The 23,494-nt window shown below is 46.1% G+C and overlaps 1 protein-coding gene across 4 annotated transcripts in view; it reads left to right on the top strand.

The window, feature by feature from the left end:
* The window catches only part of HACL2 (2-hydroxyacyl-CoA lyase 2), a 565,926-nt gene that overhangs the window by 129,214 nt on the left and 413,218 nt on the right, over positions 1-23,494 (top strand). For 2 of the 4 annotated variants that reach the window (XM_086945056.1, XM_086945057.1), the window contains 2 exons: positions 1,380-1,514; positions 15,103-15,304. In XM_086945056.1, coding sequence (XP_086801182.1) covers positions 1,398-1,514; positions 15,103-15,304 — 319 coding nt within the window. In that variant the 5' untranslated portion in view covers positions 1,380-1,397. Of the gene's footprint in view, positions 1-905; positions 1,175-1,379; positions 1,515-15,102; positions 15,305-23,494 lie in introns of those variants that run through there. The other 2 variants (XM_086945059.1, XM_086945058.1) reach the window with 2 other exon arrangements.

Here is a 23,494-nt window from a genome sequence, read left to right as displayed (position 1 = left end):
CTTTAACTGAAAAAGTGTAGTTTTGAGTGGTAATGTATAGCCCATTTTAGGAGGCTGCAACACAGCATTTTTAAAAGCACTGATCCACTAGTGAGATTACGCTCTTGGGGCCAGATGCATCAAGCATCCATTTTGCGAATCCTTATTAGCGAAAAATAAGGAATCGCTAATAAGGAATAGCAAAATGGAATGCATCAAGCAATCACTATAAAAATAGCGATTCCTTAGAATTCCTTAATTGCGACTCGCAAATTGCGAGTCGCAATTAATGAATACCTCCCCATTAATTCCTATGGGCCTAGAGGCCCATAGGAATGAATGGGAAGACAATCTCAATTTGCGAATCGCAATTAGCGATTCGCAAATTGAGATTGCGAGTTCAAGGGTGCAGGGGTGTCCAAAGGACACCCTGTTACACCCCTGAATGTGAACTGTGCACATATGTTGCGCACACACATGCCCTTAGGGCATGTGTGTGCGCAACATGAAACTTTGAAAAATGCACAAAAGTGCATTTTTCAAAGTTTTTGCAAATTACCATGAAGTTGTACTTCGTGGTAATTTGCGTGCCCTATTAGCGAATTCGCTATTTTTGATACTTTCATGCATTGCATTTAAGGAATCTCAATTTGAGATTCCTTAAATGCAAACAATCACAATTTTGCGAATTCTCTATTTGCGATTTTTGCATTTGGGATGATGCATCCCAAATGCAAAAGTTGCACTCGCAAAGGGCCAGATTCTGAGAATCTGGCCCTTTTGCGAGCGCTTTTCGCTTGATGCATCTGGCCCTAGGTTTCTATGACCCATTTTTACTAGCCCAAAGATGTATTTGCACAAACATATAAGACGTGATCACTTAAGCCTAGTACTGTGAACTTATGCAGTGCCGTGTCTGCTGATCCGAACCGGTCTTATCTCTGCTGAAAGGGTTTAAACTAGATAGAAGAGGAGGCCAAAGGTTTTGTCAGAACACGAGTTTCTTTTTCTGTCCGCTTACGCCCGAGTCGTCCAAAGGTTAATGATCAACGAATGTCCAATGCTGCAGCAACGTTTGCTCGTCGAGGAGGACTGAGTTGAATGTCAGTGAGTGTGCGAGCAACCTTTTAGGAGGGGTCTTGGCGCTCTCTGAAGGGAATCATTTTTCCTCGGAGAAGTCCATGAGGTTAGCTCGGTTTGTGAGAATATGAAACTGTTTATTTCCAACCACTGATCTTTATAAAATACGAAGAACTCGTAACTAAATGTTCCTGTGTCTTAATCGTATTGTCTTTTTTCCTGTTTTATCCACATTTTTTTCGTTTCCCTTGTGTCTTGTTTTACTTTCTTTTCTCTCTGTTTCGGCGTATTTAATAATCTTTCTCCTCGTCTCTCTGCAGGTTCTGTGAGTACTCACTATGGAGGTAAACTGCGATTGCTTATTTGTCTTGGGGACCCTTTTCGCCACTTCTCTCTGCATGGGAGTGATCTACATGGCTCATCGCCTTGGGGCCATATACCAGCTCTTCCACAAGGTAAGAACACAATGAGAGGTCAACTCCTTCCTGCATACTGAATGACTCCTACTTAGAGTGTGGGACCTCTTCTAGGCACTACTGTACTGGTATGGCCGGTTTATGGAGTATTAGACACCAGTGATTGTTGATCTTGATCTCTGGAAACTGTAATGTCAAGGTAACCTTAAAAATATCTACAGTACGTGTTGGAATGGGAACGTGCCATACATTGTGTTCAGTTGTTTCCCTAATCCGAGGGCTTAACTGCCAGTATCTGGGATTCTGGTTTTAATTTTCGTCCCAGCCTCTTACTAAGTGAGCATGTTCGTGAAGGTCTAGGCCTGACCTTTGAAATGAAAGAGTTCATGGACCTGTAAGGGCACATAGAGCTTGGTCTTGGTTAGACCGTAGACTACTGCCCCTGTCAGGGGCTAGTTAGTAGCTCTGTGATTACACCATACTGTGCTTTGTGAACCAGTAGTTGTGATAAGACCTTTCTATCTGTGCCATGGGAGTGAAGGCCTACTGACCCACTTGTGTACATTTCTGCAGCTATATGCTATCCTAGGTCCTAGCTCTAAGACCCCATTGCAATGTGACCTGCATGGTATGTACGGCATGTGTGAGTGAACCAGAGTAGTGGAGGCCTGTGGGTTTGAGGTTTGGAAGCCCCAGGTCCAATATTGTGCCCAAGATGGAGTCAAGGCTTTCCCAGATGGAGGTAGTGCAGTGCAGTGCAGGATGGAAGATACCTAGACACTGAAGTTGGGAAAGAGGAGACAGACTTCTCTTGAACAATTCGATTAGGTCCTTCTGCTACAGGAGCTGCTGAGAAGTCTTACTTAAAACTAAAAATGTTGTAGGTGGGTGGGGGTAAAGGTTAAGGCTGCAGCCTGAATACCTGATGTTCAAACTTCACATTACAGCTGACTTGACCCTGAGCGAACCCTTGTCTACAAATCACCTGGACAACACACCGACTTTGCCAACACCTTCACGGATTTACTCACTCTTCTCATCCTCGACTCCAGCACCTATATCCTCCTCGGAGACCTAAACTTCCACCTGAAAGACTGCGTCGTCCCGAACTCTACAGCTCTACTAGATGACCTCAGAAACCTCTGCCTCACCCAATTCGTGAAGGGTCTCACACATTCAGACAGAAATTTCCTTGACCTACTCTTCACCTCCTTCGACACCATCTATTTATTTATTTATGAAAGTTTTATATAGCGCGAAAATGATCCCGAAGGATATCGGAGCGCTTTACACTTTGGGGGAAAGGATGGTAATAACAGCAGTACAATCGTAATAGGGGGTACCAACCTGGACAAATCACATGTGCATATCAAACAAGAGGTTACAATCGAAAGGGACAGTAAGGGTAGGAAAATAAAACTGTAACATAGTGAACTGGGAGGGGAGCAAGTGAACAATAAAGCAGAATAACACCAAACTCAGTATTTAGGGTATATGACTGGAACATAGTGAACTGGGAGGGGAGCAAGTGAACAATAAAGCAGAATAACACCAAACTCAGTATTTAGGGTGTATGTCCCAGCATTAGAGCAGAGGATCCAAGACCCTTTTATTGTAGGAACTTGTTCATGAGGAATCCTTTTACTTCCAATTTGAAGGTAACCTTGGAGTAGATTCTGCGTATTTCCGGTGGGAGAGAGTTCCAGATATTTGGCGCAGAGCCGGAGAAGGCTCTGTGGCATGTTCTCTTTTTGCGAAAGATCTGAGGTTTAAGGAGGAGAGATTTAGCACTCTGAGAAGGTCTGCCCCCTCCTGATAATTCTAGCTTTTTCGCTAGATAACTGGAAGCTTTGAAGTGGAGGGCTTTGTGAGATAGACAGACAGTCTTTAGCTGAATTCTAGCTTCATAGTGAAACCATTTTAGGGATTTTAAGACTGGGTAGATGTGCTCGTTTCTTTTGGTCCCCGTGACCAATCTGGCCGCCGCATTAAGTGATTCCTGTGGAATATATACTTATAATGATTGGAAAGGCAAAGCGAAAATCGCATGTACCCATGGGTTACAGGTGATGTCAAAGAGAAAGGAACACGCATACACTGACTCCGTTTTTCTGTAGTTATATTCAAAAGTAAATTAGAAAAGAATATTCAAAATGTATAAACATAGGAAAACATTATTTACAGTTGTGTATGGTGTCCCAAGGAAAATATGAACCTAAATAACATAAGTGACGTTGTGTGACAATATATATATATATATATTTTTTTTCATTATCATTGCGGCATTGAACCATCTTATTTTTTTTTGTAGTTCAACTGTCTTTATTTGATCTTACACAAGTTACACAGCTGTACGCCTACAACCCTGGGGCCGGCGGCATGCTCAGCATGTAAATCAGAACTAGGAAATCTGAAACAGATTAACACAGCCTTGTGTCCGGCAACCCGGGGGTCCGGAGGCAAGTTTAAGGTGTCTATATTGAGTACATTCCACTTGTGAAGAATATACATGATAAAGCATTGTGGTGGAACTAATTTTGTTGTAATACACCTGAAAAAACAACAAAAGCACAAACTTTTATCACTGCACCACAGCATTCTCCCTCCCGTCCCTCATTTGCATACTATGTGACCTTGTATAGTGGGGCGTAATTATTCACAACCCTTTACTCTGGGTCCTTCAGCGGTCTCGTTTGTAGATATTCAGTTAAATAAAACCAATAGCCTTTGGACCTTGAACTAGATGGGAGTACTTCTTCATAGGTTGCCACAGTGTCTCTACAGTATGTTAGATCTTCCAACCAGTGTCGCAGCGTTGGGCACCTCGAGCTATTCCAGTGGATTGAGATTCTACGTTTTGCCATCAATAGTGCCACCACACAAAACTTTTGCTTCCTCGCTCTGATTTGAGGAACTAGGCCCAGCAAGCACACTTGTATAGTATTTTCAATGGGTGTCTCTAACGTAATACTCAATGCCTCCGTTACCTGGACCTAGTAGTTCGCAATTTTTGGGCAGCACCATGCAAGGTGGATGAAGTCTGCCCCATCCACCTTACATCTTTTGCATCTAGAGTCCGCACACAGTCCCTATTTATAGAGTCTTTGTGGTGTGTAATACATTTGGTGCAGGTATTTATAATGGATTATTCGTAGATTACCATTCGGAGTCAGCATGTTGGTTAGCATACATGTAGCGGCCCATTCGTCTGTGGTTATCTGTTCATTCATGATATAGTTCCATTTGTGCCTCATTTTCTCCGTATTCCCTGCTATATCTTCCTGCAATCTAGTGTATAGTCTAGATACCATGTGAGCTGCAGTAGGTGCCGTTATTATGAATTGCAATGACGTCCTTTGCTGGGGTTCTGCTGGGTATGTCGTGTACAGCTCTTTCAGTGCCCTTTGCAGTCTGTAGTATGTGAAAGTAAATGACAGTGTCGGGTTACTAATATAGCTCAACTTCTCCAGCGATTTGAATCGGCCCTCCTCATATAGATCGCCCATTGTATCTATCCCGGCTTGCCTCAGTAGTCCCATGCCCACGTCCTCTTGCGTGACCGAAAGCTCCGGGTGATGTGCCAATGGTAGAGCTGCCGTATATAATGGCAGCTTTCCCGCTTTCTTGCCCACTAGATACCAGGCCATGTTTGTTGCATCAATAGGGTTTATGTCGTGAGAGTGTACTGGCGATCTTTTATGCAGTAGTATGGCCGATAGGGGAATAGGTAGAACATCTCCTGCTTCAACCGCCACATGTGGCAGGAACGGCACTTCATGATACCAGTAATGTGCAAATTGTGCTTTAGCACACAGATAGTAAAGGGAAAAGTCTGGTACCCTGAACCTCCCCTGCGCGTAGGGCAGCGTAAGTGTTTGCAATTCCAATCTAGCTTGCTTGCCTGCCCAAATGAGACGGAGTACCAATTTGTTTATATTGCGGAAAACTTCAGTCGGCGGCTAAATAGGAATATTATTGAATAAATAAAGAAATTTGGGCAGCAGCACCATTTTTACAATGGCAGCTTTATTCGCCAGTGAGAGTGGTAACTTGTTTCAGCGATTTACTTTCTCCTCTAACTCTGATATGACCCTCCCATAGTTTGTGCGGATGACCAGTTCAGGGTCTCTATGGTACCAGATGCCCAAGTAAAGCGTGGGTTCTTCTCGCCATTCTAGCGGGTAATCTAGTGCAAATGGGGCGGTGCTGTTTGTCAGCGCTAGTATTTGTGATTTTGACCAGTTAATTTGCAGGCCTGAGTGTTGTCCGAATTTTATGTACTCACGCAACAGGGGATTAAGATTTTGGACTGGGTCTTTTACGTACAGTACCATGTCATCCGCATAGAGAGATATGTGAAGGGGGCGCGTCGGGAATTGAAGAGCAGAATAATTATGATGTTGCCTAATTTTGCACGCAAGCGGCTCTAGAACCAGTGTAAATAGCATCGGGGACAATGGGCATCCCTGCCTGGTTCCTCTGCTTATCTTGATCGGATCCGAGACATAGCTATTCACTTTTATGCGGGCCGCGAGGTCAGTGTATAGCCTTTTTATCCACTGCATAAATATTGATGGAAAGCCCATGCGTTGAAGAACTGCGTGTAGATATGCCCATTCGATCGTGTCATATGCCTTGGCGGCATCTAATAAGACCGCCGCTGCCTTGGTCTCAGACTTTAGGTAATGAGACAATGCGAAAAGCGTTCGTGTATTGTGCGTCGTGGATCTGTCCGGTATGAAGCCAGATTGATCCGGTATGATCAGCAACGGCATCAAAGGCTTGAGCCGTGCCGTGAGGACACTCGCCATGATCTTGGTGTCGACGTTGATATGTGATAATGGTCTGTATGAATCGCAGTTTTCTTGATCCTTACCTGATTTCAGCAGAGTAACGAGCATCGCCTCCCGTAGAGACTCTGGGAGTATCTGCTTTTCGTGGGCCTCTCCATACATTCTTACTAAGTGTGGTGCTAATATGTCTGCGAATGCCTTATAAAATTTGCCCGTAAAGCCGTCCGGACCTGGTGCTTTGCCATTAGGGAGGGCCTTAATGGTGTCGGTGATTTCCTCAACCGTGATGGGGCGGGACAGGTATGCTCTATGGGCATCTGCTAACCATGCTATTCCCACATCTGCCATATAGTCTAGTATATCAGTTGTCGATACATTTAGGCGGGATTCGTATAGTTGGCCATATGTTAGTCGGAATTCGTGCAATATGCCCGTCATGTCATATCTAACTGTGCCTATCGCATCCTTTATCGTGTGAATGTGTTGTGGGGCATGTCCGGAACATATCTTCTGGGCTAGGGCCCTCCCTGGTCTGCCTCCCTCTCCGTATGCCCTCGCTATTCCACGTTTCGAAACATAGTTAAGTTCAGCAGCTGCATACTCCTGGTGCTCTGACAGGGTCTTTTTTATATCCCCTAATATGGTGGAATCCCTTGTTTGTGCATACCGACTCTCCAAGTCACTTAGTTTAGCTTCCCTTGTATTCAATTGCTGTCTGATATCTTTAAGGATTCCCGCTGTGGTACTAATGCATTGACCCCTTATTGTCGCCTTGAAAGCGTCCCAAAGTAGCCCCTTATCCTCCGTGGTGGGAGCGTTAAGTTCGAAATATTCCACTATTGCTGTGTGAATGGTGTCAGTGTATGCAGAGTCCAGAAGTGCCGTGGCATTGAACCTCCAGGCAAAGGGGGGGTTTAGTGTGGTAGTTGCAAGGAGAGTGACACCGGGCTATGGTCAGACAGTGTACGTGGTAAGTGCTTAATGGAGGAAGTCCACAGCGAAACCTCGCATGACCCCAGCCAGTAGTCAATTCTCGACCAGCTATTGTGCGCTGCAGTTATGTGTGAGGCTTCTAATTGGCTCGGGTGACGTGTTCTCTAAAGGTCGACTAGTCGTAGGTCAGTTATAGCATCCTGCAGCTCTGTTAATGCCCTTTTGTGTGGTTCCGCAGTATTCGGAGAGCGGTCTAGTCCATCTCTCAGTGCAATATTAAAGTCGCCTCCCCATATTAGGTTTCCTACATGGAGTTGAGATATAGCGTGCCATAGTTTAGTGTAAAACTCCGGGTCGTCCGTGTTCAGACCATAAGTGTTTATTCGTGCTATGTTTTGATTCCTAAGAAGGCCTATCACTATAACATATCTGCCCTCCGTGTCCTTTAGCACCTTAGAGACCCTAAAGTTAACACCCTTGCGTATAAGAATACTAACACCCCGTGCATATGAGGAATAATTTGAGGTGCCAACTGTCTCTGCCCATCTTTTACCTAGTGTGGTTGTCACTGAAGGCGCAATGTGCGTCTCTTGAAGAAATGCAATGTCTACCTGGAGTCTAGTGAAGTATGCGAATATTGGGCGTATTTTCTTGGGGTTACTTAGACCCCTGATGTTCCAGGTGATCAGGTTCAACTGTGCCGACTTTAGCTTATCAGAAAGTTACATGTGTAAATTGCATCACCTTGAAGCCCCATATCTTAAGCATCCTGTGAGTTGTCAGAGTATCTAGAACAAGGAAATCAACTACGTCACAATTCCTGTGTGAACTGGAGTTTGTAATGCGTCTCAGGTACAGTGATCTAAAAATAACATTCCCCAAAATCCCCACCCGCCCACCTCCCACTTCAGCAACCCAACCCTGCCAAAGCCATATCCCTGAGTTAAACAAACTATAGAACAAACTTGTATTGGGGAACTCCCATCTAGGGGGTCCACTAGGTGCGCACATCACCACCCACAACGTGGATGTGGACGGGCGCTCTGTCACAATCAACAAACGTATACATAGTGCTGCAAATGTAAGTGTCTTCAGTTCTTTTGTCACTGATCCGCAGATCGCGAAACCTCATAACCTGCATTAATGCAGTCTTGAATTGCAATATCATCAGGGGGTCAACCCATTCTCACAGTCTACGATAAAGCATTTCCAGTATATGGTCACTCCCTGTCTGCCCCTTAACTCAAGATAGTTCATATAGTGGCTATGTGGCCAGCGCATTTATGACTATGGGTAAATGGCCACGGGACAGTACAGTATGGCCTTGTTTAATTCTCGAAAGTAGTCCCCCAGCCATCAGTACAAATAGTCCACTTTTCGGCTGTCATGTAGGTGCTGTAACTCTGTGTCAATCGGCCTTAGTGCAGATTGACTAGCCAGTACCCCTTCACAAAACGTTCAGTTTAAGGTAGCATAAGATCTGTTATGGTGTCTATATGAAAGAAAGTGTCAGAATCTCAGCCCCTGCCGATTTAACGATGAGACATCATTACCTGATCAGGACCACTCAGTCCTCGTCCTCTTGCTGCTCCTCTCGTCCTGACGTTTGCCTTCGCCTGCCTAGCTTTTTAATATATTCATGGGCCGCCTGCGGCATGGGAAGAACTGTGGAGCGACCTGCATGCGTTACCTTGAGTTTTGCTGGGTAGAGCATGGAATATTCTACTCCCAAATCCCGCAGCTTCTTTTTCGCCGAGTGGTATTCTTTGCGGGCCAATTGGACAGCCATGGTGTGATCCGGGTAGAATTCAAGTTTGTTTCCCTGGTGAGTGATAGCCCCCTTCTCCCGTGCCCGCCTGAGAACTATATCTCTATCTCTGCAATTCAACAGACGAGCTATGATGATGGGTGGGGGAGCTCCCGGCTTTGGGCGTGGCGCAAGGGAGCGATGAGCATGCTCCACCAGGAACACCAACGAGAACTCCTCTGCCCCAAAAAGTTCTTTAAGGAGATCTTCCACTTATTGCTCCATTTTTCCCGTGTTTGTTGATTCCGGAAGCCCTGCTATGCGAACATTGTTGCGTCTGGACCTCGCTTCCAAATCCTCCGTCTTGGTGCGCAGTGCTTCCAGCGTTTTCTCCATTGTGGCGCAGTTCTTAGTTTTGTTAAATTAATTATTTTTATCCCATACTTGTAGGGTCAAACATGTATTCTCCTAGAAGATTAGTAAGTGCCTCAAGATCCCCTCCTTTCTCTGCCATTTCAAACACAGTTTTTAGAACGCTTCCTCTTTACTCACTCTTAGATTTGAAATCAGATGAGCTACTTATTTCCACCTCTACACTGCCAGAAGACTAATTACACTGCACAGAGAAATGTTTATGAATCTGTTGGCCTACTGAGTACCCTTCACCTGGTCCTCTCATGTGTCCTTGACACCTTCATGCTTTGTGCGTTCACAAATCCCTTTATCTGTGTTTGCTGCTGTACATTTCTTTGCTTGAGTCCACACCTCAACCAGATGCTTTCTCTTTCTACTTACTTTTTCACTTTTACATTCTGCTAATCCCTTCCTAGCTGAATAAAATCGCTCATCCTCAATATAGCAAGCCCTTTGCTCTGTATTGAATCATCCAATTTATTCTCTATCTTATTATTTAAATCCTTGTGGAATTTAGTCAACATTTCCATAATTCTCCCCACCCTAGTACTCTCCATGCTACCCAATGTACTTGGCTCACCCATCTCTAAACCACTAAATACTCTAAAAAAGACCAGCCACATGCAAACTCTCTAACTCTCTACCTGTTCCAACTGCTCTGATTTCTCAATACTGTCAGCTGTTCACAATTTAGAACTGTTAAAACGGTCCTCCAATGCCCAACCTGTCAACTAAAGAAACCCAAAAGTTAAACACAACGCTTTCCAACCGTAAAAATTGTCCGCTACGTCATGCAAAAGTGGAGAGGAGTCCTTCCTCATTGTCCTCGTGCCGATGAAGCCAATAATGTCTGTGAGCCGCAAAGCCAACTGCCCATGGATTGCACGCAGCCCTGGACAAGACAAGAACGCTGCCCTCCATGTGCACCAAGATCAATTTATGGCAGTGGCCTCCTTGAGCTGCAATGCAACTACCCAAAGCCTCACTCACGGCAGAACGAGACGCTCCAACCTTCGTGCCGATTAAAAAAAAAAAATACATTTCTGCTAAAATCTGTACCTCACACTGATCCTCTCACCATGCTTGAATTTCATGCGGAAATGAAACTCAGCCTTATAAGCAATAGCCATATACAACCTACATTTTCACTGAAACCTCAAAATGAAATAGCCAAAAACTAATGTACTTGGAAATTACGATCATAAATCAATCCTCATCGCTTAAACGTTTAAAACAAATATAACACATTCTGCTGTCAGATCTGCCAAGCGTGTCCTTTTTTGTGAATGCGCCAGCAAAAAAGAAGGATGAGGATTGGGTGTTCTATTGTTTTACAGTGTTAGAAGTATGTTGCTGACCACACCAGACAGTTGCAGCATCACAGACTATGACTGGCAGGAGGGAGGGGGCAGGGGCTTGACAACAGACAAGACAAAGTAGGAGGGAGGGGATAGAGGTCTGCTCCTGGAAAACAGGGGGAAGGACAGGAGCAGTAAGCTGACCATGGCAGGAGCAGTAAGCTGACCATGGCAGGCAGGCTGGTCGGGCACTGGAAGCACAACACACTATAGAGAGCAACAATGAGACTATAATGGCATACACACAGACAACAGAGGGAAGGTTCGAGGGGGTCAGGGACAGCAAACTGACCACATGGGGCAAGTGGGAGGGGTTGTGGCAGTACAGAAGACCATGCATGACCAGCAGGAGGATTAGTAGCAGCACAAAGGCCATGGTGGGCAAGAGGGAGGTTGCAGGGGCATGCACAAAGATTTATGAAGGATAGAAGGGCGGGGTAGGAGCTGGGCGAGGACAACATGGGGAAGGGGCTTCACAGCCAATGCAGGGCAGGCAGGAGGAGCAGTTGTAGCACAACAGACCATGAAGGGCAGGAGGGAGTGACAGCAAAGGGACCATGTAAGACAGTAGGGAGGGGATAGGGCCATGGAACTTAGATAGGCAGGGTGACAGGGACAAGCGGCAGCCATCTGACCATGCTAGGCTGGTGGGAGGGACAGTGGCAGCTCAACAGAACACTCAGTGTAGATAGGAGGGTGGATGGTTCATGGAATATGGTGAGCAAAAAGGAGGGAGCAGGGGCATGCACACAAACATCAGAGGGCAGAGGGAAGGAGAGGAGAGGTAGCAAGCTAAGCACAGAGGCTAGGCAGGAGGACAATGATGGGACATACAATTTGGCAGCATTGGGCCGCGACATCAAGCTAAAGGGCAACGCATTACATCGGACCATGCAGGGCAGGAGGGAGGGGGCTGCTGCATGGACTGGAACAGCAGAGGGCAGGGAGGAGGTGGATGGGACAACAAGCTGTTTAGGGCAGGTGGGAAGGGCATTGGCTGAACAACAGCCATACATGGCTTTATTGAGGGAGCAGGGTCATATATTTGTACAATGAATGGCAAGGAGGAGGGGGGGCAGGAGCAGCAAGCTTGAGAGGGGACAGCATAATGCCATGCCAGGCCCTGCGTGCAACCCCCCTCCCTTCACACTGTGCATTGCGATGCACATCTTACTTAATGTTTTAAAGAACTTAGAAATTCACTTAAAAAACAAAGGTTACAGGGACTTTACAGTTATGTTCAGATTTCACTTGTACAAAACTAGTGACATTCAGCAGTTCTAGTTACCTGAGCTAACTATAACTTATGCCGCCCGCAATGCACTGTTTATGACCTCACATATTACATCACTCATGACATGGTCAGTGACATCACTCATGACGTTTCAAATGACATCACTGATGGCATCATCAAGTGATTGTGAGTGTTTTCTAAATATTTTAATTTTGAAAATATATACTAAGTTACTACAAAAGTTAAATTAAGTTAGTGTCCATATGAGTGGCTGTATGTGTGACTGTGTGGGTGTGTGAGTGGATGTGTGTGGCTGTGTGAGTTACTGTTACTGTGAGTGGGTGGGTGTCTGAATGGCTGTATGAGTGAGTGACTGGGTGTTTAATTGGCTGTAAGTGAGTGGCTGTTTGAGTGGGTGTTAGGTTAAGTGAGTCAATGTGTGAGTTGCTGTATTGGATAGGGAGTGGCTGTGTGAATGGCTAAATGGATGAATGAGCGGATGTGTGAGAGCTTGTATGGAGGTGTGAATGGGTATGTAACTGGGTGTGTGAGTGAGTGTCAGTGGTTGTATTTGTGAGTGGCTTTTGAGAAGTTGTATGGGTGAGTGAGTGGGTGTGAGAGTGGCTGAATAGGTGGATGTGTGAGTAGCTGTATGGGTGAGTGTGTGGCTGCGTGAGTAACAGTATGGGTGAGTGTGTGGCTGTGTTGAGTGGCTGTATGGTTGTCTGAATGGCTGTATGGGTGAGTGACTGGGTGTTTAATTGGCTGTATGTGTAGGTGAGTGGCTGTTTGAGTGGGTGTTTGGTTAAGTGAGTCGATGTGTGAGTTGCTGTATTGGATAGGGAGTGGCTGTGTGAATGGCTATATGAATGAGTGAGCGGATGTGTGAGAGCTTGTATGGAGGTGTGAATGGGTACGTAACTGGGTGTGTGAGTGAGTGTCAGTGGTTGTATTTGTGAGTGGCTGTTAAGAGGTTGTATGGGTGAGTGAGTGGGTGTGAGAGTGGCTGAATAGGTGGATGTGTGAGTTGATGTATGGGTGAGTGTGTGGCTGTGTGAGTAACTGTAATAGTGAATGTGTGGCTGTGTGAGTGGCTGTATGGGTGAGCGACTGGTTGTATGAGTAGATGAATGGGTTAGTTAGTGGTTATGTGAGTGGCTGTGTGAACAGGTGTGTGATTTGCTCTGTGTGAGTAGTTGTATAGGTCTGTGAGTGGATATGTGAGTAGTTGTGTGGGTGGGTGTATGGGGGATTGTATAGGGGTGTGAGTTTTTCTGTGGACGATGTCATCAGTAATGTAATTTGAGATGTCATAAGTGATGTCACTGACCATGTCATGAGTGATGTGGTATGTGAGGTCATAAGCAGTGCATTGCAGGGACATAAGTTATAGTTTGCTCAGGTAACTATAACATCTGAATTTCACTTGTTTTGAACAAGTGAAATCTAAGCTAACTGTAACGTCCTTGTAACCTTCGCTTTTTCTGTAAAAATAGATATATGTATGTGTGTGTGTATACGTATGTATATCGCTCACATTTGGACGAGGATGGCATTCATGTAGTCATTTATGCATTCATGTATTTATATATTTATTTCTATGTACATTTGTTACTGGTGGACTTTGATGACAAATTTACTCTAGCATCTGGTTTTTTGACGTGCTTACGATGGAACTTTCCATGATATTTTTTGCGATATGATGTTTGCACATTTGCATTGAGCTGCATTATTTTGCACTATTGCGTATATTTTGCACAATGTTCTAAGAGCCAACATTCTTGGATATTGGCTTGGCCGTTTGGACATTAGTAGTCTATTATGCACTATGCACTTTACTTGGGTAATTATAACCATTCGTGCTGCTGACCCCAGTATGGGTATACTTCTGAGTTGCCTAGTTTGCACCAATATGGTCTTTGCACTATAGCAGATTTTGCACATCCATCTAAACTGTATGGCAGCTTGAATCCACCATTATTGAGTTGTGTTTGTTGTACATACATGTAAAGCTGCATCACAGTATGTCTTCTATGGCCATTGGCTCCATGGTCACGTGATACACAGTACTTGAACTTTAAATGTTGTGGCTTTCACTGACAGTGTCATGTGATCAAGGCCTTTCTGAGGCCGAAACGTGTCATGGCGGTGTGTGGTGTTACTATGGAATAAAATACCTTTTTGCACGCAATTTGCTGGGTCCGTGTTCGTCTTTTCTGAGGCCTGTATGTACAAAGACGGAGTTCCTTGCAAATATATATGTGCAATCATCACCAAAACTTTTTTGTATGATCACAGTATTGGACATACCTAGCAAAGATATAATCTGGAACATCTCACCAGTTTTATTGAAACTAATAATGACAGTACATGAAGGTGCCTAGAGGTAATGGACCTCTGACTTGAAAAACGTGCACGCCAAATAGGCTATGCCAAGTTTGTATGTTGGTATCTCCCCTCTTTTCTATATAAATTGCAGTTACCCATGACGCATCAAGACAAATCCATTCAGTCCCTCCATAATTGGGGAGGGGCAAATTGATCTTGTCAATCTTTTATGCTGGTGACACAGTCTATTGGACCCCACCCTCCTTCTGTTTCTCCCCGTGTTGCTTGCCCTCATCTGCCCCCTCCTTCCATTGTTGCCCATGTTGCTTGCTCCATTCTTCCTTTCTATTCCGTACGTTGTTGCGTGGGCTGCTTATCACCTCCCACCCCTTCTTTCTGTTGCCTGTGTTGCTTGCCCCACACGTTCTCCTCCTCCTCTTGTTACCTGCCCCATGCCCTCCATCCGTTGCTGCCCATGGTGCGTGCCACCACCTCCCCTCCTTCGGTTGTTGCTTATGCTACTGCCCTCATCCCCTCTCTCCTTTCATTGTTGCTTGCTCCTTTCACTCGTCCACCACACTTCCGTTGTCTGTGTCGCTGCTGTTCAACATGGCTAAAACAACACCAGTCAATACTTCATGTAGGCTTGTTCTTTTGTCTGCCTCTGTTTCTGGGATCCGCACAAAGTTTTTTAAATCTTTGTTTCTGTTTGCCTTTACGTCACTCCATACTTCCCTCACAAACCCCAATTTACTCCACCCTTCTTTACTACTGATATGCTGACGGGTCTTTAATGCCCAGTGTTTTTTTTAAATTTCAGGTAGAAGCTCAGAGCCCCCGGCACGGAGGGGAGATTGTGGCAGATGTCCTGCGGGCCCATAATGTGCAATTCGTTTTCACTTTGGTAGGAGGCCACATCTCGCCTATTTTGGTGGCATGTGAGAAGCTGGGACTCCGGGTGGTGGACACCCGACATGAAGCCACAGCAGTATTTGCAGCAGATGCTGTTGCTCGACTTTCAGGTATTGTTCGTGAGATCAGTGGACTTTGTCGGATATATTGTACTGAGAAGGTGGAAATTTAAATATTTTGCTGGCAATCACGTAATCACTGCAGTTGTATCAGAGAGTAATCTGTGACGAGGCATACAAAATCGTTGTACCTAGAATTTGCAAAGTGAAGAAAGACTATAATTAGTGTGTGTCTTAAATGACATGATAGGTTATATGTTCAGTTTTAAACCCTAAAAACCACTGAAATCTACCAGGCATAGTTATAGTTATTTCAAGTAACTATAATTCGTGCCTTAAGACAACTATAACTCGCACCCCCACCATGCACAATGATAGCAATGATGTTACAGAAGATGTCATGAGTGATGTAAAATGTAGGGTAATTAGCAGTGCATGACAAGGGCACAAGTTATAGTTACTTGGGATAGCTCTAACAATTACTGGCGAATTTCAGTGGTTTTTAGAGTTTAAATTGGAACATTTTATTTAAATATAACGTTACTGTAAACTTTGGTTTTTCCAATGAATTTCTTGTTTTTTTCTAATGTCAAGTAATATTTAATTTCTGTACGTTAATTTTACTCCTGCCAGGCACGGTGTCGCGGCTAAGCCCTACAGCCAACCCTGCGCTGCGCAGGGCGCTCAGTCATGCATGGTGCGGGTTGGCCACAGAGCCTGGCCTGCGGATATGCCCTGTATCCAAACCCCCACTTGCAGCCGACCCGTGTGCATTGGGGGGGTTGACTGCAAAGCCTGGCCCATAGCAAACCCCCAGAGGCAACAACCACATACTTCACTCGGCCTTCAGCAGTGTGCAGCTAAAGCTTGGCCACATATGCCCCCCCTCAAACCTATTATGGCCCGGGGACTCCATTCCCAAGGGACACTAATTAAAATTAAGGGTAGGGGTCACACGCGGCCTACCCTCCCCTGGCCGCCTTTGGCCCCGGGGACCCCATACCCAATTTTGTGGGGGAGGTGGGCACCGGGACCCCTTCCCCGGCCTGCTTTTAGCCCTGGGGACCCTTGTTCGCCCAGGACCCAGTACATTTTTTAGGGGGAGTGGGCATGGCCCTCATCCCTGGGCCAAATTTAGCCCCGGGGACCCCATCCCGGAGCCTGACCAATTAGGAGGAAGAGGGCATGCAGCTCCCCATCCACGGCCACTTTTATCCCAAGGACCCCAACCCCTGGGGCCCAGCACATCTTTAAGGTAGAAGGGGGCACAATCCTCCCTCCCTAGGCTGCTTTTGGCCTCGGGGACCAAATCTCCCAGAACCTGCCAACATATTTATGTGGGAGGGTGGCATGTGGCCCCCCTCCCCTGGCTGATTTCATCTGATTTCAGTCACGGGGTCCCCATCACCCGGAGCCCACCCATCAAAGGGTGGCTGCTCTGATGCCCATCCAGAGCACACAACACACTTATGTTGGGGACCGCGGCGGCCCCAAGTTCCCACCCGCTGGGAGCAGACTTAGTGTTTGCTCCTGTTTGGCGATAGTTTTGAAATTGCTCCAGGAAAGCGAATGCAAACATGCGTTTCGGTGCCCACTCCAGTACAGGCAGGGAAACTGCTATGTCCTGGTGGGCTCCCCGGGACATAACCTGAGCCGGCTGTGGGAGAGGGGCTGCTTGGTCTCTCTCCCCTTTGCAGATGTGGCAGGGAGCCGGCGTCTCCAGGTGAAAACTTCTTGAATAGCCCTGTTATTTCCAACATGACCAGATAAGCTTATAATTACTGTGGCCTTGAAAACCCCGATCATTTTTCCTGGGATGGAATACCCACCCAGATGTAAGTTACATTGGCAGTTATAATTAAACTGATCTCAGATGCCGGTTTCAGGTCCACCCATTTATAGTATTGGTTTTGACATAATGGGGGAGGGCTTACAACTATGATGGGTAGGTTCTAAGGCTTGGGCTGGAGTATGTCAGAATAATTCAGGTTTGAGTTTCTTTTTGATTAAAGATAGGGACGTGGAAAAAGCGAATAGTTTATTTTTAAACTTGTGTGTTGGAATCCAAAGTCCCCTTCATGACCTGCAGTGTGGTGCTTTCCTGCCCTTTGTTGATATTCTGTGGGTTTTTTGTTATACCTCAGTGAACTTGACAATGCTGTTAGCCCACTGAGGGTTCTACCTGTTTTGTAATGGGGATCACAAAACTGTATTAATAGAGAACGGACTTGCACAGCTAAGTACGACCAAAATTGAACAGTGGTAATTTGTGGTGTGCTGCCTGGGATGAACGCTGTCTGTGCCTAAACAGCATGGAACAGTAACACTAATACAAAGCTCCCCCCACTAGGAAGAAGGCTCCCTGGTGCCCAGCGCAAAGAGACACGAAGTGTCTTATAAGCAGTTCATCTGATTAAATCCAAATGTTAAATCCAATGCTCGGGGAGGTTCCATGATTGTTTAATTCACATCAATTCAACAGTTCATCAATGTTTTGAAGAAACGTGTACATCATCCAACTTAAAGGGTCATCCAGCAATTAATCCTCCCAATGCATTTCGGGCAGATGACTAGCCCTTCCTCAGGGGACAGCTCTACAAACATAAAAGAAAATATCCAGATATCATAGACATTCAACTGACTTCTCTTTATAGCTCCAACTAGGTCTAAACATGGTGTAGTGAACCTCATGCGTGTAAAATAAAAGGTCTCATCAAAAACCATGAGAAACTAACTTGTGTCAGCGGTAAAAGACCAGGGTAAATGCCCGTGAAAGATATGTGAAAAGTGAACAAGACTAAACCAAGCGTCATAGTGAGCAACTGTTATTGTGCTGGGACGATGCCCCCGAAGCTCAAGACATCAATAAATGCAAAAAACGGAAACAAAAATTCTCCTGTTGTGAACGTGATGAAAAAATAGAGTGCCAAACTGTCTCAAGCCACCAAGGTTACCCAAAAATGCCGAATCACCGAGGGATTCATAAAAACCACAGTTCAGTACTCACGGAACGATTACATCCGTGGTTGGTTGTTACGCCAAATCTGCGAATGAACGCATAAACATAAGTATCACATCGTTAACTTGAACGCACTTGCTTTCATGCTAAATCAGGTCCCCCGTGAGGAGTACTTACAGGATAGCCGATATGTGATAAGCCTCTATTCAACGCGGTGACTAGGACTTCAAACGAGAGCGAAATGTGAGAACCTCACCAAAAAGGAGAAGAACACTTTGCATAAAATTGCCAGTAATCCATCGATAGTATGTCAAACAGCAGACAAGGGAGGCGCCCTTGTGATCATGGATGCAACATTCTATGAAGAGCAAGTATTGGCTCACACATCTGATCCAAACACTTATGTATCATTACCGACAGACCCCACAAATGAGTTTGCTACCGTTTTGGTTGGAATCATCAAGGAGGCATTTGACAATGGAACCATCAATGAGCGTGCCAGACGGTACCTAGTGCCTGATAATCTCAAACCTCCCATGTTATATATGTTGCCCAAAGTGCACAAGCACCCCACCAAACCTCCCCTAAGACCCATTGTGTCCACTAAAGGAAGCATTCACGAGAACATTGGAAAATTCCTGGATAAATACCTCCAACCTTTTGTGGTAAACACCAGATCACATGTCAGAGACACCACAGACTTTCTGGTCAAATTCCAAGAAGCCACCAACAAATTGGACTATCAAGATCTTATACTTTGCACAGTGGACGTATGTTCACTGTATACATCCATACCTCATGACCTGGGCGTGACGGCCATTGAACGGTGATGCGGCATTTTTGGGTAACCTTGGTGGCTTGAGACTGTTTGGCACTCTATTTTTTCCTCACGTTCACAACAGGAGAATTTTCGTTTCCGTTTTTTGCATTTATTGATGTCTTGAGCTTCGGGGGCATCGTCCCAGCACAATAACAGTTGCTCACTATGACGCTTGGTTTAGTCTTGTTCACTTTTCACATATCTTTCACGGGCATTTACCCTGGTCTTTTACCGCTGACACAAGTTAGTTTCTCATGGTTTTTGATGAGACCTTTTATTTTACATGCATGAGGTTCACTACACCATGTTTAGACCTAGTTGGTGCTATAGAGAGAAGTCAGTTGAATGTCTATGATATCTGGATATTTTCTTTTATGTTTGTAGAGCTGTCCCCTGAGGAAGGACTAGTCATCTGCCCGAAATGCATTGGGAGGATTAATTGCTGGATGACCCTTTAAGTTGGATGATGTACACGTTTCTTCAAAACATTGATGAACTGTTGAATTGATGTGAATTAAACAATCATGGAACCTCTCCGAGCATTGGATTTAACATTTGGATTTAATCAGATGAACTGCTTATAAGACACTTCGTGTCTCTTTGCGCTGTGCACCAGGGAGCCTTCTTCCTAGTGGGGGGAGCTTTGTATTAGGATCACAAAACTGTCTCAGGTTGAGGGGGCACATACAGTGCGCTCCTTTTTGGGGGAAAAGCTACTGTACAATCTTCCGCGTATTTATGTGATTATTGGTTCCTTCAGGTGATATGCTTACTGGCCTTTTCCAATTAAGAGGCTCACCGACCTCCCTTAACTCAGGAAGTTTACGTAATTATACATAGAGGGTTTAGGTTGGGGCTTATGTGCTTGTCTGATCGAGTGCAGTTTGAAGTCTGTTTTGGCCTCCGGTTTGTGCAGCAATCCTAAATGTTGAAGTGCTTTGCATGAGGCTTCCTCCATCTCTGCTGACCTCGGATCCCACATGTCTAATTTCCTTTCCATCCTGCCTATTTGTCAAATACCCCACAAGCCTTACCTTTGCTTGTGAAGCAATTCCACAGCGACAACAAGAGCCATCGCCCCTGTGCCCACCTGACCCCGTGCAGAAAGAAATACCCAGAAGGGAGTAGATGGACCCAGGGAAGGGAGCCCAAAAGGAAACGGAAGAAGGCTTGTGGTTGTAGATCTTGGGTAGTATTGTGGGCAACAACTGGGAAACAAGAAAGACCCATTTAGAAAGATCCCCACAGCTCCTACTTCCTAGAACACCTTCCCAACCACGTACAGAAAAGAATGATCAAGGGAAATTCACCAAGGCTTATAATGTCCAGTATAACGAAGGAAAAGCAGATGCTCCCATAAAGAAAAGGAAATGATGCAAGCGCTCCTGCGTGGGTAAGTATTCAAACACACACGTCTGAGTGATAAAAGTCCTGTAAGCACAAACACTCCTGAGCGGATGCAAATAATTAAGAGTATCGCCCCAGCGCTGTGCTATGGTACTAGAATAGCGCTCCTGCACGTGCTGCAAATAAAGAATAAGTAGCGCCACAGCGCTGTACTAAAATACCAATAACCAGCGCTCCTGAACGTTAGTGAAATCAAAGTAATTAGCGCCCCAGCGCTGTACGATGTGGCCAAGAACTAGCGCTCCTGCGCGTTGCTGCTAACAGAGAATAAACTGCACGCCAGCGCTTACTCACAGGATGCTAAGACGCTCCTGCGCGGAAAAAAGCTATAACAAATGAATGCGCTCCAGCGCGGATACACACTGTAACTGAAAGCGCTCCTGCGCTGTGGTGAAAACAACAAGGTTCTCCAACGCTCACCGGCGCAGGAGGAAACAGTGAAGATTTCCGGCAGGACCGGAACGACGGGGTGGACGCAGAGAAGAAGGCGTCCTCAGCTCTCGGAAGACTCATGGATTGTTCGCATCAAGACGCGAACCAGGTGTTCGTCAGAATCCAAAGTGCTGAGCCGGCGGGAAACGCTGAGTTTAAGCGAATCCCCCGGAAGCGCTACAGTGCGGAAGGTGGTCCAAAGAAAGACTAGTCGGGACTCTGCTTCCGCCCGGTAGTGAGGGTCCTAGTCTTCTGTATGTGATTGGCGGACCCCCGGAATAGCATAATGCCGGGAACATGACAGTACCCCTCACTAAGACAGAAACCCCCACCCACAACCGGAATCAGAGAGAAGAGGCAGGACGAGGGCTAAGCGGGTGACTTAAATGGAAAGCACGGATCAGTTTGGGAGCATGGCGTACATGAGGCAGGGGTTCCCAGGACCCTCATGAGGACCATAGCCCTTCCAGTCCACCAGGTAGTAGAGCTTCCCCCTGGTGCGACGAGAACCCAATATGGCCCTGACCTCGTACTCTACATGGTCCTCAACCAGCACCGGAGAGGGAGGAGTGGAAGTGGTGCAATCAGGATGAACTGCACGCAGAAGGGAGACGTGGAAGACAGGGTGTATCCTCATGTGTGGAGGCAGAGAGAGTTTTATGGCCACTGGATTAACCACCTGCTGGATGACGTAAGGTCCCACAAAGCGAAGCAACAGTTTCTTGGAGCCATGTGCGTTGAGGTGCCGCATGGAAAGCCACACCCTGTCGCCTTTGCGATAGTCCGGTTCCTTCTGCCTATGTGCGTCGGCGTTTTCTTTGTAGGATTCCTTTGCCTTGGCCAACTCGAACCGGGTTTGTTGCCAAAGAGTACACAGTGTTCCATGGTAAGCATGCACTATTGGTAATGGGCTGGTCAGAGGTTCCTCCCAAGCAGTGGTACGGGGATGCCGACCTTGGAGGCAGAAGAAAGGAGACATACCGATAGTGGAATGCTTGTTGTTGTACGCATACTCCGCCAACTATAGTACGTCAGCCCATTCCCCTTCAACCACGAGCAGTAAACAGCAGAGGTACTGCTCCATGGTGTGGTTGGTCCTTTCAGCCTGACCATCCGTCTGGGGGTGGTATGCGGAAGAAAGACGCGCATCCATTTCCAGAATCCTGCATACTTCCAGAAGCGGGACACGAATTGTGACCCTCGGTCCGTTATTACCACCGACTGGATTCCGTGAAGGCGAACCACGTCGTGCATGAAGACCAGAGCCAGTTCGGTCGCCGTGGGTATCTTCTTTAATGGCACGAAATGAGCCATTTTAGTGAGATGATCCACAACGGTGAGAACAGTGGTGTAACCGGTTTTGGCGATATGAAGCTCCACCACGAAATCCATGGAAATGGTGTGCCACGGGTATGGCGGAACAGGAATGGGACGCAACAGTCCTGTAGGAGGTTCCGATCTGTTTTTGCCTTGCAGACAGATGGCACAACGATTTATGTGGTTCCTAGTGTCGGTTTCTACGGTGGACCACCAGAAATGTCTCTGTATCAGGTCGAGTGTTTTGTGGTATCCGGGATGGTTAGAGGGAACGTGATTATGGCACATGTGCAGTGCTTGCTGTTGACGAGCCACCATCGGCAGATAGAGTTTGTCGTCCTTGTACAGGAAACCGTTCACATGTGTTACACCATTGTGTCCTTCTGCTAAAACGGACGGATAGGTCAGGCTTACGTCCTTTAGTAACTGAGCCAGGAACTCCGAAGACACTATGGCCCCCTGGAAGTGATGTTCAGGAATGATAGGAACGGGCTCGGTAGTAGGGGTTGCATCAACGGATTCTTCTAATCGTGAAAGCGCATCTGCCTTGGCATTCTCTTTTCCTGGTTGAAACGTAATCGTGAAGTTGTATTCATTGAAGAACAGGGTCCAACGAAGCTGTCTGGCTGTCAGGGCACGTGCTGAACGTAGGAACTGTAGATTCCTGTGGTCGGTATAGATGGTTACTGAGCGTTTTGCGTCTTTCAGGTAATGACGCCATTCCTCGAACGCCATCTTGATCGCCAAGAACTCCCTATCGGACACAGTGTAATTGCGTTCATCGGCTTGGAGTTTCTTAGAGTAGAATGTCACGGGATGTAGAAGCCCTGTAATAGCGTCTCTCTGTGACAGCATGCCCCCCAATGCGTCCTGTGAGGCATCGGCCTCCACTATGAAGGGTAACTCGGCATCGGGGTGCTCAAGAACCGGGGCTGTGGTGAACCGTCTTTTCAATTCCTGGAAAGCGTCTTCTGCTTTTGTAGCCCAACAAAAGGGTACTCCTTTGCGTAAGAGATGAGTAATAGGTGCTACCATCTTGGGGAATCCTGTGATGAAACGACGGTAGTAATTAGAAAACCCCAGGAACCTCTGGAGGTCTTTAACGGTAGTCGGAGTGGGCCACAGAAGAATGACCTCCACTTTTTTGTTGTCCATCTGTATACCAGCAGGAGTGATGATATGACCCAGGAATTCGACGTTGGTTACGTGAAAAAACGCTTTTCTCTAACTTCACATATAAACGATGTTTTCTTAATTGCCGGACGACAGCACGTACGTGTTGGACGTGTTCCATGATGTTTTTCAA

This window comes from Lissotriton vulgaris, chromosome 12 (genome assembly GCF_964263255.1).
Source record: "Lissotriton vulgaris chromosome 12, aLisVul1.2, whole genome shotgun sequence".
Lineage (NCBI taxonomy): Eukaryota > Metazoa > Chordata > Amphibia > Caudata > Salamandridae > Lissotriton > Lissotriton vulgaris.
The sequence above is the reverse complement of the archived record's forward strand: the minus strand, read 5'-3'. Positions and strand labels throughout refer to the sequence as shown.